A 17,761-nucleotide genomic window follows, 5' to 3' on the forward strand; every position below is an offset into this window, starting at 1 on the left:
CTCTTGCTCCAGAAGAAGCAGAAGAAAGAAAGAATTGGAAGGGCCAAAAAAGAAAACAGGCAGTTGCACCCTAAGGCATTATCTAAGAGATACTAAAACTTGAGCTTACATAAAAACCTGTGCATTTGACAGTAGCTTCATTTGTAACAATTGAAAACTAATCATCCCAGAAGTTCTGCAACAAACAGTTATACTGATGCATCCATATTATGGAATACTACTCAGCAGTAAAAATGAATGGCTATCAATACACACAATTTGGGTTGAAACTCCAGGAACTATGCAGAATTTAAAAAGTTAATTTCCAAAAGTTACCTACCGTATGAATTCATTTATGTGATATTTGGAAGTGACATTTTATACGTGGAGAACAGATATGTGGTTGTTGGGTTAAGACGGGGTGGATCTAGTTATGAAAGGGCGATACAGGGTCCTCATGGTATTGGAAGTGTTCAGTATCACTGTCATCAGACTGTGGTGGTCCGCACAAACTTAGGTAATGAAATTGTAAAACACTTGCAGGTAAACAGATGGAGTTAGAGAAGATAACGCTAAGTGAAGTTAGCCAATCCCCCAAACCCAAATGTGGAATGCTTTCTCTGATAATAGGAGGCTGATTCATAGTGGGATAGGGAGGGGGAGCATGGGAGCAATAGATGAACTCTAGATAGGGTAGAGGGGTGGAAGGGGAAGAGAGGGGCATGGGGTTAGAAATGATGGTGAAATATGATGGACATCATTATCCAAAGTACATGTATGAAGATACAAATTGGTGTAAATATACTTTGTATACAACCAGAGATATGAAAAGTTGTGCTCTATATGTGTAACATGAATTGTAATGCATTCCACTGTCACATATAAATAAAAAAATAGTTTAAAAAATTGTAAAACACATACACAGGTACAAGTAAAACAGGCAATTTGAATAGATTGGTGAATTGTATGAGTGTCCATACCCCATATAATATTTTACTATACAGTTTTTTAATACGTTTATTTTGTTTATTTAGTTTTTTATTTTGTGTGTTGCTGGGGATTGAACCCAGTGCTTCATGCGTGCTAGGCAAGTGCTCTACCACTGAGCCACAACCCCAGCCCTTACTATACAGTTTTATAAAATGTTGCCCAAACTGGGGAAAACTATACAAGGGATCTCTCTTTATTCTTTCTTATTCTTACTGGGGATTAAAGCCAGGGGTGCTTAGCCACATCCCCAGCCCTTTTTTGTATTTTTATTTAGAGACAGGGTCTTGCTGAGTTGCGTAGGGCCTCACTAAGTGCTGAGGCTGGCGTTGAACTCTCGATCCTCCTGGTACAGAACCCCAAGCCATTGGGATTATAGGCATTTGCCACTGCATCTGACTCTCTGTATTATTTCTGAAAACTACTTGCGAATTTATAGTTACCTATTGAAATATCCCATCATAAACAAAGGATATGGGCATGCACCAGAGCTGGACAAGGGTCCAAATGTCCCTCTGCCCATGCACTGCAAGATCTCCCCACTTGACCTCTACTTCTCTTGACCCAGCATGCAGACTGAAGCGAACCAGTGTCCACAGATAGAGATGGCAATGTGAACTTCCTGCACTCAAGTCGTCTGGGCTGGAGCTTACCTCTGTGGCCTTGATGGCCCTCAGCCATGATGTCTAGCTGGGAACTAACATTAATCTCCCTGACCTCCTTCCTCCCAGGCCCAGCTCTCCACTCCCATGAAGTACCTGGGCCTGCCTGTCTTGGCTCACCAAGACAGACTCGGCCTGGAAGCAGGCAGTATTGTTTTTTTCCTCTCACAGGAAGTCCAAGGTGAAAGAGACAGAGCAGAGCAACCTTGAGGAGAAACAGTATCCAGGTGAAAACACTGTAAATATTTATTCTGATTTCAAAGGGAGATGAAGAAGGAGAGGAGGGTGGGAGGGAAGGACAACCCTCTTGAGCAGCAAGAGGGAGGAATAAGCCAGAATGACTCCTTCTGGATTCTAATCACACACAATGAGCTTTATTCAGTCCCAAAGGGACACATTCACGGCTATGTTCTTTGCAGATGAGATGCTCTAAGAAGTAGGTAAGAGTGTGGGTAGGGAGGGGGGCAGGGGCTGTAGGAGCGACCTAGAGCCCAGCTGCGATGGACTGTTCCATGTGAGCAGAGAATTCTTGGGAATCCCACCTGCTATGCCCAAGAAACCTATGTCAGCTTGGGGTGGGGGGTGGGAGGGTGTATATGTGACAGGATTCCTGGATCTTCAGCCTTAGGCTTCATATCCAGAAACTGGATATGAGTTTCCAATTTCCCCCTGCCCCTTTATTTAGAACTGTGTAATGAATTTAGACATTGTTCAAATTTGCCAGCTGACTCCAACAGGGAAGGAGATAAGACTATTTCATTTCTGAGATGGCTGGGAGCCGGTGGGGGAAGGGCAATCCTGACCTTGGGTGAGACAGGTGCTAGAAAGGTCGGAGAGGACAACAGAAGAGAAAATCATGAGGCTGATGACATTAAAGAACAGGTCAAGATAAGTAAAAATAAGTTTAGCACAGGAAGAGGGGGACAGGACCACAAGGGCACAAGATCTGTTGGAGGTAAGAAACAAGGGTTACCATATAATTAGAAATTGTATATCTTTTATTATATATTATTCTATGTAAAATATAATAAGTGTTATACATTTTGGAGCTAGTGTTCACAAATTTGTGGCTCTGTCACAGATAGTATATACAGATTTGTTCTGAAATTCTGGAGTTCTTTGATCCAGACTGAAGCCGTACCACTGCCTAAGGCTTATCCTTACAAGTGGGAGGAAATAATAGGCCTGCTCATAGTAGATGCTCAGTAGATGTTTGTATTGTAAAGGAATGAAAGAAAGCCTAAAATAAGGAGACAAAAGCCCAGGCCTCTATAAGCCAATCTTTTAGTGAGGTTCCCTCCTGGCCTTTGTACCCAGAGGCTCTGACCCTGCCACTTGGAGGCAGAGATGCTGCCGATGGGTACCCTGTTTTGGCCCAGATCAGGAGGGAAATGGAAAACTGCCCTCAGCCCTTTCCTTTTGGGAACACTGGTACAAATTCCTGTCTTACGTTCACTAGCCAGATGCCTTAGAAACTCAGGGGAGTAAGAGCTGGCTGAGAGGGCGAGTTGTTCTAGAATGGAGGTTGAGGGCGAGTTGTGCAGGAACATCCTCAGAGCCCAAGCCTTTCTACGTGTGGCTCCCTTGCACTTTGCCCTTCTCCATTGACTTTGGGAGTGCACACTGGGCATAATTTAGACCTTTTCTGAGGACTGGTGGTGAGCCCATCAGTTAAGTTCTGTGCCTTCACCCTATGACACCCTGAAGGTTACTAAAGCCCGATGTGCCATTTATCCCTGAACCCACTGGCCTCAGATTGTTCTCCTTTCATGGTGTTCATTTTTCTTCTTGGCACAGTTATTTTTGTCACTAGATTTTGTATAGGCTATTATATTAAAACAGAACTGTGTTTACCAGCAAGCTCTTGGCTGGGAGAGGGTGGAGCCAGGGACCAAGGAAGTGCCACAGAATATCCAAAAGGGGGATGATCAGCTTATGGATATTGGAGGGTCTGTTGCATTTTGCAGCTAACTGGGGCTGGAATTAAGGACATGGTGGGCAGTTAGGGACACAAGGCTACCTTACCTTCCCCAGTCAGAGGCAGCTATATAGTGATCCTCCAAAGGACCCCAGGCCTGACAACCTACCTGTGCACCCTCCCCTTCATGCCACCCCCGCCGCCATTCCTGGGTCCACAACTTACCTTTTGTGCCCTGCGTTTATCGGCTCTCTGATTCTGGTGGTAAATCCTGCTGAAGTTGGAAACAATCACAGGGACTGGCAGAGCAATGACCAGAACACCACTCAGGGAGCAGATGGAGCCGAAGATCTTTCCTGCAATTGTCTTGGGCACCATGTCTCCATATCTGAGAGAGAGAGAGAGAGAGAGAGAGAGAGAGAGAGAGAGAGAGAAAGAAGCAGAGTATAAGGAAGAAAGGGACCATTTGGGGACCAAGTCAGGCTTCCCAGCCAATTCACCCATTTTTTGGTTTGTTCAAATATTGTTTAGAGTGCCTACTATGTGCCAGGTCCAGTGATCCAACCTAGGAGTGAACGAAAGAGACCGGGTCTTTACATTCACAGAGCCAACTTCCTACAAGGGACCATACACAGGAAAGTGAGTATGTCAACAAAAACTGGAGCTTATAGTTTTTTCTAGAAAGAGAATAGAGATAGATGCCATGTCAGGTGGCAGTAGTGTGGTCAGAGAAGGCCTCTCTGAGGCTGAAGGTGAAGGGTCTAGCTATGCAAATACCTGGGCACGAGTGTGCCAGGTGGGAGAACAGAAAGTATAGAGGCCCTGAGGCAGTAGGAAGGAGGATGACTCTTTCTAGAAACTGTCCATCGGCCAGTGGGACTGGAAACAGGGAGGGAGGGGGAGAGTGATGTCAGAGGAGGTTGAGGGACAGGCCAGGCAGAGCATGCAGTAGTGCAGTGGGTCACGGTGAGGAGTATGGACTTTATCCCAAGTACAGTGGGAAGACATGGGTGAATTTTAAGCCAAAGAGCAATAAGGTCTCATTTATGATAATAAAAATAAAATAATAAACCTGCTTTCTATTCCTGTGGAGGTTTATAGTTGACAAAGCACTCTTACAGATTGACTTCTCATAAGCCCCTGAGCCCTGTGAACTCTGCCCTTAACCCCACCTCACAGATGCAGGCGCTGAGGCTCAGGGACATTGCATTAATTGCCCTTCTTCCCTCAGACGGGCTTAAAATCCACTTCTTTTTTTTATTTTATTTTATTTATTTTTTTTTTAATTTTTTTATTGTGGGTTGTTCAAAACATTACAAATTTCTTGACATATCATATTCCACACTTTGATTCAAGTGGGTTATGAACTCCCACCTTCACCCCATACACAGATTGCAGAATCACATCAGTTACACATCCATTGATTTACATATTGCCATACTAGTGTCTGTTGTGCTCCGCTGCCTTTCCCATTATTTTCTATTGACCACCCTGGTCTCAGAGCGGGACCAGTATCTGGAACTCAGCCCCTTAAGCTGTGAAGCCACATTGGGACAGTGCAGGTTCCTCTCAGAGCTTGGAGAAACTCTCTTAAAGTACTTCACACCCTGGCAGCTGCCCGCTGGGACTGGCGTGGTCTGGCTCCCACTCAGCCCCAGGCAAGCTGGCCAGAGTCTCTCTCCTCCAATCAATAAGATGCTCTCCACAGTGGTTAAGTGTTTAGCCTCCTCTTTATTGAGATAATTTAAAGGCCTTATTAAGCAAAGAGCTGTGATAACTCCTCTGGCCAAAGCCAGAAACATTATCTCCCCTGCCTCTGAGCAGAAACAGGCTTAGCATGACCACGAATGGTTGTTGCTGAAGTAGGCTCAAAGTCACTTGTCCTGAGGGGACCCTGAGAAGATGTGGAAGGGGATGGGCAAGCTGTTTCAGAATTCTAAGGTCCTCACCCAAACGGCTAAGGGCTTTGTGGAGGGTGCAGCAGAGGTTGATAGCTGTAGGGTAAAGAATGGATGATCTCATTGAAGCCCCTCTATCCCCTGTGAAGCAGGTTCCTGTTTTGAGAACTGCCTTCTTCCTCCTCAGAGTCGAGGCCTTCGTACTTGCTCAAGGGTCCTCAGATACACACTAACATCAGGGCTTGCTACACTCCTCAGGGCTCTTTGCAGGCCAGATTTGCCTTCTTGGCCACAACATGCAGGGCAGGCTTTAACTGAAGAGGTTGAGAAGGTGGATTCTGCAGTGAGATAACCTGGGTCCGAGAACCGCATCCCACCATTAGTCACTGTGTGACTTTAAGGGACTGTTACTTCGGTCCTCTTTTTCCTTATCTATAAAATAAAGATGAGAATAGTAACCTGTATCACAGTCCCACTGTGACATATCCAGCTTCCATCTAGGCATTCTGGAATCCATAATCTCCATTGGTGGGAAACTCTAAAAACACAGTTAATTGTCCCAAGTTCAAAGAATCACAGTGCTGGAGAAAAGCAAGCCACCCCTGGGATTAAGCTGGGATTTTCAGATGACCCAGCTGAGAGGCAGTCATGGCCTTGGAGGAAAATGAAGTGTGGCAAGAGCATACAAGACCAAAGCTGTTTCAGAGTGACCAAGGCTAGTGGAAATGCCAAGGTCAGCAGAAAGATTGCTTTATCCATTCGAAGAAAGAATGAGGAGGGGCTATGTCCACTGCTGAGGCAAGAGGCACAGCAAAACAACCTCACTACCAGGTGTTTCTGCCTTCTCCTCTCTGAAGAATGAGCCTCATCTTGGAAAGGCTGGGACAAATGTCCATAGGAAGGATCTGGAGCTAGCTGGAAGTTGGGGAGTGGACTTGCATCACAGGCCCACGTAGACCCTGGGACATGGGAGGACTGTGCAGATGGGGATGCAGAACCACTGCTCATGATCTCTGAGAAATCATGGTACAGCAGAGAAATACCAAGAGAATAGAGATGGAAAACTCTTGCATTTATATTTTTAAAGAAGGGGAAAGGAGAACTGAGAAACCACAGGCCAACAGGCTTGGCATCCATCAATTCTGCCACAGCATTGCTGGCAGAATGTGAGAGCAGATTATTAAGTGGACAGCTTGGGAACACTTGGAAAATAATTCGTATTGGTTTGCTATGCACACGTCTTGCCAAATTAACCCGATTTCTTGTTGTGAGAGCAAGGTTAACTGGCTGATGGATCAGGAGACTGTTACAGACCTATTGCATCATAATTTGAGCACGATGTGTTCTCGTCCCAGTTCTTTACACCCTTGACAAGCTTAGGAAGGTGGTGTGGATAGCAATGTAGTTATTAGGGGGTTGAGTAACCATCTCTAGACTTCTGGAACTTCTTTAAGATTGTCAAGGGGGATTCTATGCCAGCAAAGAAAGCTCAGAGTTTCCAAGCTCACAATTTTTGCAAGGATTGACTTTAGTGAAACAGTAAGTGAAACAAAGAGTGGATCTAAAGTTAGGTCTCCAGTGGTGTGTTCCAGTATTTTTCAACAACTTGTATAAAGCCAGAGGGAGGCAGCATGGCCTAATAATTGAGAGAGGAGACTGGACTCAGATGTGAGTTTGAACCCTATCCCTGTATTACTTACTAACTAGCTTAATGGTACTGGGCCATTTAATTTGACCCTGTGCCACCCATAAGATGGGTATCTCCAGAGTTGTAATAGTAATTCAGAAAAATACCACTTCACTCAGTATTTGGGTGACTGTAAATTCTCTATAAATAGCCAGTGTGGTGGGCTCCTATTTTTTTTTTTTTTTGGTCTATGAAAAATCCTAACTCATCTAGGACCTGTGCCCCACCCACTATTATAACATAAACTCTGCACAGAGGAGCCACCATAGTCTTGCAAACCTTCCCCTCTGCTCCTTCTGCCCTACTCAAAGTAAGTTCAAAATAGAGCATCTGACCTAAGCTGGGTCAATGGTTTCCTTTTCTGGGTTTATTTTTCAACAGCTTTATTGAGATACAATTGACATACCATAAAATTTGACTTTTAAATTAATCATTGCAATAGTTTTTTTTGTGTTTAATTATATAGTTATATTTCCATCATCACAGTCTAGTCTTAGAATATTTTCATAAGCCCCCCCCCCCAAAAAAAAACCACCTTGTGTTCATTAGCTGTCAGTGATCATTCTGCACCCTTATTCCCTGGTGACCACTGATTCTCTCTCTCTAAATTCCCTGTTTTGGATGTTTTATCTAAATGAATCATAGAATATGTAGCCTTTGTGTCTGATTTCTTTCACTCAGCATAATGTTTATGCACATATCAGTAATTCATCCTTTTTGATGCTCAATAAATAATCAACTGTATGGATATATACCATACCATATTTTGTTGATCCATTCATCAGTTGACAGATAGTTTGGTTGTTTCTACTTTTTATCTATTACAAATAATATGGCTGTAAACCTTGGCCTAGAAAGCTTTTGTGTGGCCATGTTTTCAGTTCTTTAGGAGTCAGATGGTAACAGTATTTAACAATTTGAGGCACTGCCAGACTGTTTTTCAAATGCACCATTTTTATGTTCCCACAAGTGATGAATGAGGGGTCCAATTTCTCCTTACCTAAGACAACCCTTATTACTGTCTGGCTTTTTGATTATAGCTATCCTGATGAGTATGAAGTGGTATCTCAGTGGTTTTATTTATTTATATTTTTTATGCTAGGGATTGAATCCAGGAACACTTTGCCACTGAGTTACATCCCCGTGCTTTTTGTGTATTATTTCGAGACAGGGTCTCGCTAGGTTCCCAAGGTTGGCCTCATGCTCCAGAGTCACAGGGGTTACAGGTGTGGGTACTGCTGGGCCCGGCATCTCAGTCTGGTTTTGATTTTCATTTTTCTGACGGCTAATGATATTGAGCCCCTTTTCCTCTTTCCTGGATTATACCTTTGGGACCAGATCAATCTCCTTCAAAGGAAGAAACTGCAACAAATATAGCTCTGGAGTTGTTGGCAGCTATGCTTTCTGCCACTGGAAAAAACCAGGGCAAAGTTAGAGAGGGAGAAGGCTGCCATGTGGAAAGAGATGCAAGGTGGGAACAGAAGTTGTGGAGTTTGAGTTCCTGTGACAGTTCTTACGGAAGGCCAGCTTGACCTCTGACCTTTCTGTGGTTCATAGTTCAGTCCTTTGACGCTGCTTACTGACAAATTATTATTGTTGCTTAAACATCTTTCTTTTTTTTAAACCTTCTTCCATTTGGATCTGAAGATAATTATGATGATGATGCTACTACTGATTGTTTTAAGATCATTTTTTCCAATTTCTAAATGACAGAGCTACTATGAATTGGAGTCTTTAGGAGTCAAAAGGATTTTAACAGGTTGTAATCATGGGAGAAACCAACCAGCTTCATTTTAACAAAGACAAATGACACCACCAGCATTTTGATTCAAATAATCAATGACTTGTATAGCTGATGGGAGGGACCTGGTTTCACAGGAGTCTATGTTAACAATCACAGGGGAATTTAACTTCAGCAGTGTTGGCCACCAGTAATAGCTGCTAAAACTTTAATTTAGCAGAAAAGGGGAGTAGGTAGGCCAGCCTCTCTCCTTTGTGCAGGCTGCTGGGTTGAGTTCCAGGCGCTATCGGACATTGGACATCAGTGAACTGGCCTGAGTCCCAGAGAAGGACACTGGGATTTGAATTATCTGGAAATCATCTCAAGGGAAACAAAAGGTCAGGAATGCCTGTCCTGAAGAAAAGGGGCTGGGGACAGAAGCATGGAAGCCAGCAGTGTACAGAAGCCTTTCTTAAGAACTTGATCTGCATCAGCAGGACTCAAAACAAGCTGCCCTGTCAGAGAGGGAGAACCCTCTACTGCATTCCAGCTGGGCTAGTTTGTTTTACATTGCCCTGCTCTTTCATTTCCAGTTTCTCCTGGGATGGGTGGGGTGGGGGTGAGGTGTCAGGTGTCAGGAAGATATGGTCCTGGAAGAGGGCTCTGGGAGTCAGTTAGACATTACCCCCTTCTCTACATACCCCCTAACCCCCAGCAATACAGTATTGTGGTCCAAAGCCCTCAGAGCACCAGACTGCTTGAGGCGAATCCTGGCTCTGCTGTTCATTAGCTGGTCCACCCTGGGCATGTTACTTACCTTCTCTGTCCTTGGTTGCCTGGCAACGATAAAATAATGGAATGTACTTTACAAGTTGTTGTGATAGATTAAATGAGTTACTATTTGTAAAAGTGCTCAGCCTGGCACATAGGAAGAGTGTTATGAGTGTTTATTAAACAAGTCCTGGATCCAGACCACCATTGTTTCCAGACCGTACTTCTGCAAAGGGCTCTTAACCAGACTTCTCACTTCTACTTCTGTTCCCCTTGAATTCATAAGCATGTTCTTCAAATGCAAATCCAAGCACAGTCATTCCCCTGCTCAAAGCATTTCAATAAATGTTTGTGGAAAGTACAAGTTAATGAGTGAAACCTACCTTGCAATGTTGGTGTAAAGACTATGTGCCTGTTAGACTGCAAACGCTCATTAAGCTGTAGCTAATTATAATCGTAATGACCATGACAGGCAGGGACATTTCTCCCACATTCTCTCCTAGATCCCACCTGAGCAGGAGCACTGTGGTGGGGAGCTGATGGTGGCTAAGTCCTGATGGATTCTTGGCTTATTTTCTCTGTGGAATTTCTTAGAGATTAGAAAAACAAAAATAGAAAAGCCATGACCTAGGGGAACAACGACTAAAAAAAAAAAAAAAAAAATTAACTAAATCCAGAGAGTTATTCACTTGTCTTCCTCCATCCATGACAAGGAGGACTCTCTTCTAGGCCCTACCCCTGCTTTGAGGGCGGGGATGGTAAAGGGGAGGGAAAACCCTTCCGGAAGGCTACAACCCAGGTACAGGTGAGCTAGGTGCTCACACCAGACTCAGGAAGCCACCCAGACCCCACCTGGGGTCAATGAGGAGCAGCTGAGCAGGTGGTGAGGGACCTAGGACTGCATGCTGCTCTGCCTCTCTCTCCTCGAGCATCCTCGGTAATCCACAGTGATGTCTGGGATGAGGCAAGAGCAGAGAAGCTTACCCTCCTAATATGGAAGACTAATTAATTTGTATTAGGGCTTAGGGATAATTAAACTTTTTATCTGAACTTAAGCTGCACAAACCACCTGTCTTGTACAATTAATTGCTGCCTTCATTTCCTCCTCCAGGTGCCAGGAGATAAGTGCAAGCCAGGCTCCCCTGTCCAATTCTGCCTGCCTCCCAGTCAGGGACAAGGCTGCCCGTCTGCTGGGGAATCTGCGCTTACTGGAGACCACGACGCAGCCCGTTTAGGGGGCTCAATCAAAGACACACTAGTGAGTGTCAGGAAGGAGGATGTCCCAGCCTCATGCCACGCCCACTCCTGCACCCACCTTCAGCCCTGGGATGCCCCTGAACTTGGCTTCCTGGAGACCCTGGTGTGTGTGGGTGGGAATGGGGGAGTGGGAGGGGAAGAAGCTGTTTTGTTGGGCAGAGTCAGGGTGAAGAATGTTCTCGGAAGAGCCTGGGCCTCCATAATGAGTTCCACAGACTTATCTGAGGCTTCCTGTCTGTCCAGGGGCAAAGGACAATTGTAGACCACCCTGGAGGACACCGAAAACACCAGCCTGGATTGATGGCGTTTGCCCCTTGACACCAGTGCATCCTCTTTCAGGGTCCAAGTCCCATCCTAGGTAGCAGCTGCTGTCCTCTGTGTGGGTGTTCTAACCTCACCTCATGTCAGGTACTGAGCATATAACATTTCGTTTGTTCCTTCCAGCAACCCAAAGAAGTAGATACTATTAATATGCTTATTTTACAAATGAGAAAATTGAGGCACAAACTGGTCAAGAAATATAGGCTGGATGTAGCTTAGAGGTAGAGTATTTGCCTAGCATGTGTGAGTCCCTGGGTTTAGTCCCCAGCACCACACACACACACACACACACAGAGCAATCTGACTATATGACTGAGGTTATCATTTAGTGTCAGTTGCAGAACTGAGACCTGGACCTGGACTCTACTACTAGTTACTCTGGTCCAAAGCTGTGGCCCCTGAGAAGTCAACATGTCAAGCAGCAGTCAGATTAGAGGGAAAGGAGAAGAAAACTTCAGAGGTGATCATATTTAGGGCATCTGTTTAGTCATAATTCTTTCCCTACTCTTTTTGGTACTTTGTGGTACTGGGGATTGAACCCAGGGCCTTGCAAATGCAAGGCAAGCACTCTACCAACTGAGCTATATCCCCAGCCCCTTTCCCTACTCTTGATTCCCAAGGAGGGAACTTGGGAAATGAAAGCTCCGTATCAGTCCTCCTTTCTACCAACACCCCCTCCCCATTTCCACCCCTGCAGCTGGGTGTTCTCCTGCTCACCTGCAAAGTGAGTCCTAATTGTGAAACCAGGAGCCAAAAGGCTAGGTTGCCTTTTGGAACCTTGCAGATCCTCTGAAAACCCACCTGGGAATGGACTCAGAGGGGAGAGAAGAGGCTCAGAGCAGGAAGTCTAATAACAATCGCAGCGACAACTCAGCAATAGTTTATTTTTACTTGGCATCAATATGAGCTGTTCAATCTTCACAACAACCTTAGGACATATCAGTCTCATTTTTCAGATGAGAAAACTTGGAGAGGTTAAGTAACATGCTCAAGATCATCAACTAATCTAAGCTGGTCTTCCAAACCAGGCTTGTCTGACTCCAGGCCCTTCTACTTTCACAGTACACCCTGCTTCAGGAAGAGGGAGATGAACCAAAGGGTTTGCTAATCCACTGGATTAAGAATAGTCTCAACACAGCAGAGGGGCCCTCAAGGGGGTGTGATTCCTGAAACCCTGCTGGAGGCTCTCAGGTGCTAAGGGAGATGTCTCTGGGATCTGACTCTAGAGATTCTTGGAGAAGGGGCTGTGTCACTCTTCCTGGTCATTGGTGGGTTGGCTGTACCCTGCAGTGTCACAGCCAGTCTCAGCTTCAGGCTCTTGACAAGAGCTAGACATCACTCTTGGCCTGTGACAATCTTCTCCTTGCCTTGCCACCTCAAGGGCAATTGTGCTGAGTGATAAAGCTGATGCTCAGAGTTGGTGGTTCTCAAACTTCAGTGTGTATCAGAATTTGCCTGGAAGGCTTGGTAAAATGTATATTGCTGGGACCCAGAGTATCACTTGAGAGTTTGCATTCTAAGTTCCTCAATGTCAGTGATGTTGGTGATAGTGGGATCACACTTTGAGAATCACTGCTTGAAACCATGTTCTCCTGTGGTTCACAGATTTGCAGATTCATAGACTGCCAGCTTCAGACCAGTTATTACACAATGAAGAAACCAAGACAAGCCAGGAGCATGCCTGCAATCCCAGTGGCTAGGGAGGCTGTGGCAGGAGGATCACGAGTTCAAAGCAGCCTCAGCAAAAGTGAGGTGCTAAGCAACTTGGTGAGATCCTGTCTCTAAATCTTTAAATAAAATACAAAATAGGACTGGGAATGTGACTCAGTGGTCGAGTGCCCCTGAGTTCAGTCCCTAGTACCCCCACAAAAGAAAGCAAGACAAGGTCATACATAGAGGGAGAGCCTGCCTGATAGTTCAGAGGGATGTCCTGACCATTGTGTGTGCACATCACACACACACACACACACACACACACACACGCCTGCACTAGTCCACACATTTCTACCCTCTTGACTGATTCATTAAACATCTGAGGGGCATTTACCTGTGTCCATACTTTATTAGGCTCTGGGATACAAAGCTAGTTAGACAGGCATGTCCCTGTCCTCGAAGAGCTTATGACATCATAGGGAAGACAGACAAGTTAATCATGATGCTAGCCCAATGTCACAATGCGAGGGGAAGGATGTATGCAGGGTCCTTTGTAAGTGCAAAGGAGGGGCCTCTAAATCCAACTGGAGGGGGATCAGAGGCTCTGTCGGGGGTGGAGGCACAGGCGGATCCTGAGCCGTGAGGGAGTTATGAGAAAGTGCTGGCTGGATTAAAAGTAGCTGGGAGATGAGGCTGGAGCTGTGGTCCCATGACGGGCCTTCTAGGTTAATCCAGCTGACTCCGGAAAGCAATGGGGAAACAATGAAGGATGTGAAGCAGAGGATGGGTATGATCCAATAGTCATATTTGAAAGATCACCCTGAAAACACTGAGAGCGGATGGGATGGGGATGAAGTCAACCAGTTAGTAGGCTATTGCACCTGTCCAGGCAGGAAATGATGAGGCTTGAACCGTGGCAATGGGGCTGGAAAGGAGGCACCAGGTGAGAACTACTTAGGAAGCAGAATTTGCTGGACTGAGTAACTGACTCGTTAGGGGGGTGATGGGGGGAGGGGAGGATCCTGGAGGGACACTCGGGCTTGGGAAGTGGGGTAGCTGCTGTGTACATCTCCAGCCAAGCTCCGGCCCTTCCCTTTCGCTGCCCACTCCTGCCAACTGTGCTCCTCGGTGCTCGCAGATGCACTGGGCTCCCCCATGACTCCAAGCCTCTTCCTCCCTGCTGGCGTGCCCTGCTGTCTCTCATTCTTTGCCAGGAAACTCATCTTTTCAGATGTTGTTCCAATGTCACCTCCCGAGGCTCCCCCTGACTCCTCTAAGCAGAGTACCACTCATTCCTATCTTCCACTCCCATTGGAGCACATACCTCTTTATGCCCTGATCAAGCCTCCCCAAACGTCTGTTTTCCCCTCTGGGATAAGAGCAGACTGAGGACAGGACTATCTGTGCCTGAATCCCTGGTGCCTAACATGTTGTGTGATGCATAGCAGGGATTCAATAGTTCGTGAGTGTGTGTGTGATAAAGCAACTTCCCCAGAGTGCGTTCCATCGACTGGATTGGCCCCCAAGGTCAATTCTTTCTTGAAGCAAACCACAAGCTCCAGGAAGGCAGAAACTGTGTCCTCAATACTTACAACCATGTCTGGTACATGATAGGCACTTGTGATATTTGCTGAATGAGTGAATGAACTATGAATAGATTCTCAATGGCATTTGCTCACTTCAGACCAGATCATCAGAGGACCCATCTGCTACCAAACATCTACAGTCTGAATATGCTTTTGATGCATCATGGGGTTTACTTGACATAGGAGAAATTTTACCCCCAATAGAAAGGAACCAATCGTGTGGCAAAATCACAGCTGGGAGGAGGGGGCCTAAAGCAGAGGGAAGAACACTGTTGCTCTGAGGCCTAGGCCAACAAGAACCAGGTGATCTGATTGGTCAATGGGAAACTGATCCTTGGGCTAACAGCAGAAGGGGAAAACTTCAAGTTAAGTTGGGTCTTGGACAAAATCATGGCATTTGCAGGGAAATGGATGGCACTAGAGCAGATTATGCTAAGTGAAGCTAGCCAATCCCTAAAAAATAAATGCCAAATGTCATCTTTGATATAAGGAGAGCAACTAAGAACAGAGCAGGGAGGAAGAGCATGAGAAGAAGATTAACATTAAACAGGGACAAGAGGTGGGAGGGAAAGGAAGAGAGAAGGGAAATTGCATGGAAATGGAAGGAGACCCTCATCGTTATACAAAATTACATATAAGAGGAGGTGAAGGGAAAGGGGGGAAAAACAAGGGAGAGAAATGAAGTACAGTAGATGGGGTAGAGAGAGAAGATGGGAGGGGAGGGGAGGGGGGATAGTAGAGGATAGGAAAGACAGAAGAATACAACAGACACTAGTATGGCAGTATGTAAAAACGTGGATGTGTAACCGATGTGATTCTGCAATCTGTATACGGGGGAAAAAGTTCATAACCCACTTGAATCAAATGTACGAAATATGATATGTCAAGAGCTATGTAATGTTTTGAACAACTAAAAAAAAAAAAGTTGGGTCTTGGAAATGGGCTGAAGTGGTTCCAGATGGTAGTACTATCAGTCTGATAGGCAAACCATTTCAGTTCTGCCCAGTGGTAAACATCCTAACTTAGGCTTTCAGAATTCCCACAGATTAAGGGGAAAAAAAAAAACAAACTAAACCAAATCAAAACCAAAACCAAAACCAACAAGCAAAAAGAAAAAACAAGGAAGTAAACAACCATGAGTGAGAGTCAACAGAAAAAAAAAAAAAAAGATGTAGACCCTGTCCCTAAAAGCTTCAGATATCATAAGTAAAGAATATCTATGGGCTGGGGATGTGGCTCATGTGGTAGCGCACTCGCCTGGCATGCGTGTGGCCCGGGTTCGATCCTCAGCACCACATACAAACAAAGATGTTGTGTCCACCGAAAACTAAAAAATAAATAATAAAATTCTCTCTCTCTCTCTCTTAAAAAAAAAGTTAAAAAGAAACCCTTTTAAAAAAAAAAAGAATATCTATGAATGCAATGCCTTCAGAAAATAAAAGATGAAATAACAAAGATGAACAAGAATATCCATCAAGAACCACCAGGCAAATGTGAAAAAGCATCAAATGAGTTTCCATGTTAAAATTAATTAGGACTGAGCATAATGCCTCCCACCAACTGGTAATCTCCCAACCGAGTCCATAAAGACCTCACGTTGTCACTTACTCCAAGACATCCTTGTACCTGAGTCTATTCCTATCATGACCAGTAGGAGAGCATTAAAGACCAGGAAGCTGCCTGTACCAGCCTTGTCATCCAAACAGGTGACCAGAGTAGTGACATCACAAAGCTGAATGAAGCTGGCTTCCTATAGAGACATCATCTCTTTGGCTCACACGGCCCCCAAGAAAGACTTGGACCAAAGTAGAGAGGGTGAGAAGACAGCAAACCAATGTGAAAACCAGAGAGGGATGGAATAGCAAGTGCTAGCCACCAGCAGATGAAAACCAGGAAGAAGATGTGACCATGTAATTAGGGTCACTACCTGTTTTCAATTGATGGGATGATATCCAAACAAAAAGTGGGATTTGGTTAATGATGGTGATGGTGACATTTAAATATTCAGTCAGTTGTTCCTTGCTCTCTGGAAGTGGTTGCTCAAAGTGTGACCTTCAAGGACATTTGTAATTTGGAGGGAACAAGTAGAAGGTAGAAGACTGAGGCCCCAGACCTGTGAAGCCAACTAGCCCCTGACTGGGGATGAGGCCCATCAGATGTGGAGAGAGCAGATGCTTTCACCTGGGGTCATGTCTCCAGGTGGGCTAAGACACATCAGCATGTCCAAGTCCTAGCCCCAATCTTTTTTTTTTTTATGTTTGTTTTTTAGTTGTTGTTGGACACAATACCTTTATTTGATTTATTTTTATGGGGCGCTGAGGATTGAACCCAGGGCCTCGCATGTGCTAGGCGAATGCTTTACCGCTGAGCCACAACCTCAGCCCCCAGCCCCAGTCTTGATTTATATGCTCTTTGGGGAGCTGAGCCATGGTCAGTCCGTCCTCCCCAATCTCAGGCCCCAGGAAACGAATCCTCATCATCTCCCCAGACTCCCAAGGGTCTGGGGAAAGAGCCACAAGGAACAGAACACGTGTCTGCTGGAACAACAGTGCTCCCTCGGAGACCTCTCCCCGCAGGCCTGCACCATCTGCTTCTCCTGTGCCATATGTGCATCGCAGCAGCCCCACTCCCTGGGGCAGCTTCCCAGCCTTCTGCCACCCTGGGCCAGCAAGCATTTGTTGGACAGGGATGTGCTACCTCAACTCTACAAAGCAAGAGCCATGACAGGCCTTTGGTTAGGGCCACAGTGGGTACAGGTTGCAGAAGGGAGGGCTCCTATAACTTGTGCCCACTGTGGGAATGGGAGACGGTGGGAGGGGCTCCAGAACATCTTTGCGGCCAAGGTCAGGCACCACTGGCACTCCAGGGGTGAAGCACTGAGGTTGAAGTGCACGGAATCGATGGAGCGAGGGTGCAGAAGCAATGCCCTCAGAAAATAAAAGATGAAATAACGAAGTATTCTGACAGACTTTGATTGTGGACTGAACATTCATTGTTGGTGTGGACCTTCCCTGAGGCCCAGCCTTGCCTCCACTAGCCCCCCTCCGATTCTGTCTGCTGTGGATCCCACTGAGGTGGCAGTCGGGGTGGAGACAGGAAGGAGGCAGAAATGGGCAAGATGCAAGAGGACGGGGTGAGAGGGGTCTTAGCTCCAGGCCAGGACAGATTGAGGTGCTAAGTAATTTGGACCCTATCCATGGCCACCAGGTGTCCCCATTCTTCATACACACAGCTCTCCACTGCTCATGGCCTGGAAAATCCAGGCTGCTCTAACCGCCCTTTCTGCATCTTACCTGGTTCTTCTCCCCTCCACCCTGTGCTG

General features: G+C 45.7%; 1 protein-coding gene and 1 long non-coding RNA gene across 3 annotated transcripts in view; one reads left to right on the plus strand and one right to left on the minus strand.

The window, feature by feature from the left end:
* Positions 1-17,761, minus strand: part of Kcnd3 (potassium voltage-gated channel subfamily D member 3) — a 204,069-nt gene that overhangs the window by 10,383 nt on the left and 175,925 nt on the right. For both annotated transcript variants that reach the window (XM_048814516.1, XM_048814517.1), the window contains exon 3: positions 3,772-3,934. In XM_048814516.1, coding sequence (XP_048670473.1) covers positions 3,772-3,934 — 163 coding nt within the window. The remainder of the gene's footprint in view (positions 1-3,771; positions 3,935-17,761) is intronic.
* Positions 1,935-14,942, plus strand: LOC125620160. The gene is made up of 3 exons (XR_007351742.1): positions 1,935-2,068; positions 4,078-4,185; positions 10,734-14,942. It is a non-coding gene; the product is annotated as an uncharacterized LOC125620160 (long non-coding RNA).

The sequence above is a fragment of the Marmota marmota genome, unplaced genomic scaffold (genome assembly GCF_001458135.2).
Source record: "Marmota marmota marmota unplaced genomic scaffold, marMar, whole genome shotgun sequence".
NCBI classification, from domain to species: domain Eukaryota; kingdom Metazoa; phylum Chordata; class Mammalia; order Rodentia; family Sciuridae; genus Marmota; species Marmota marmota.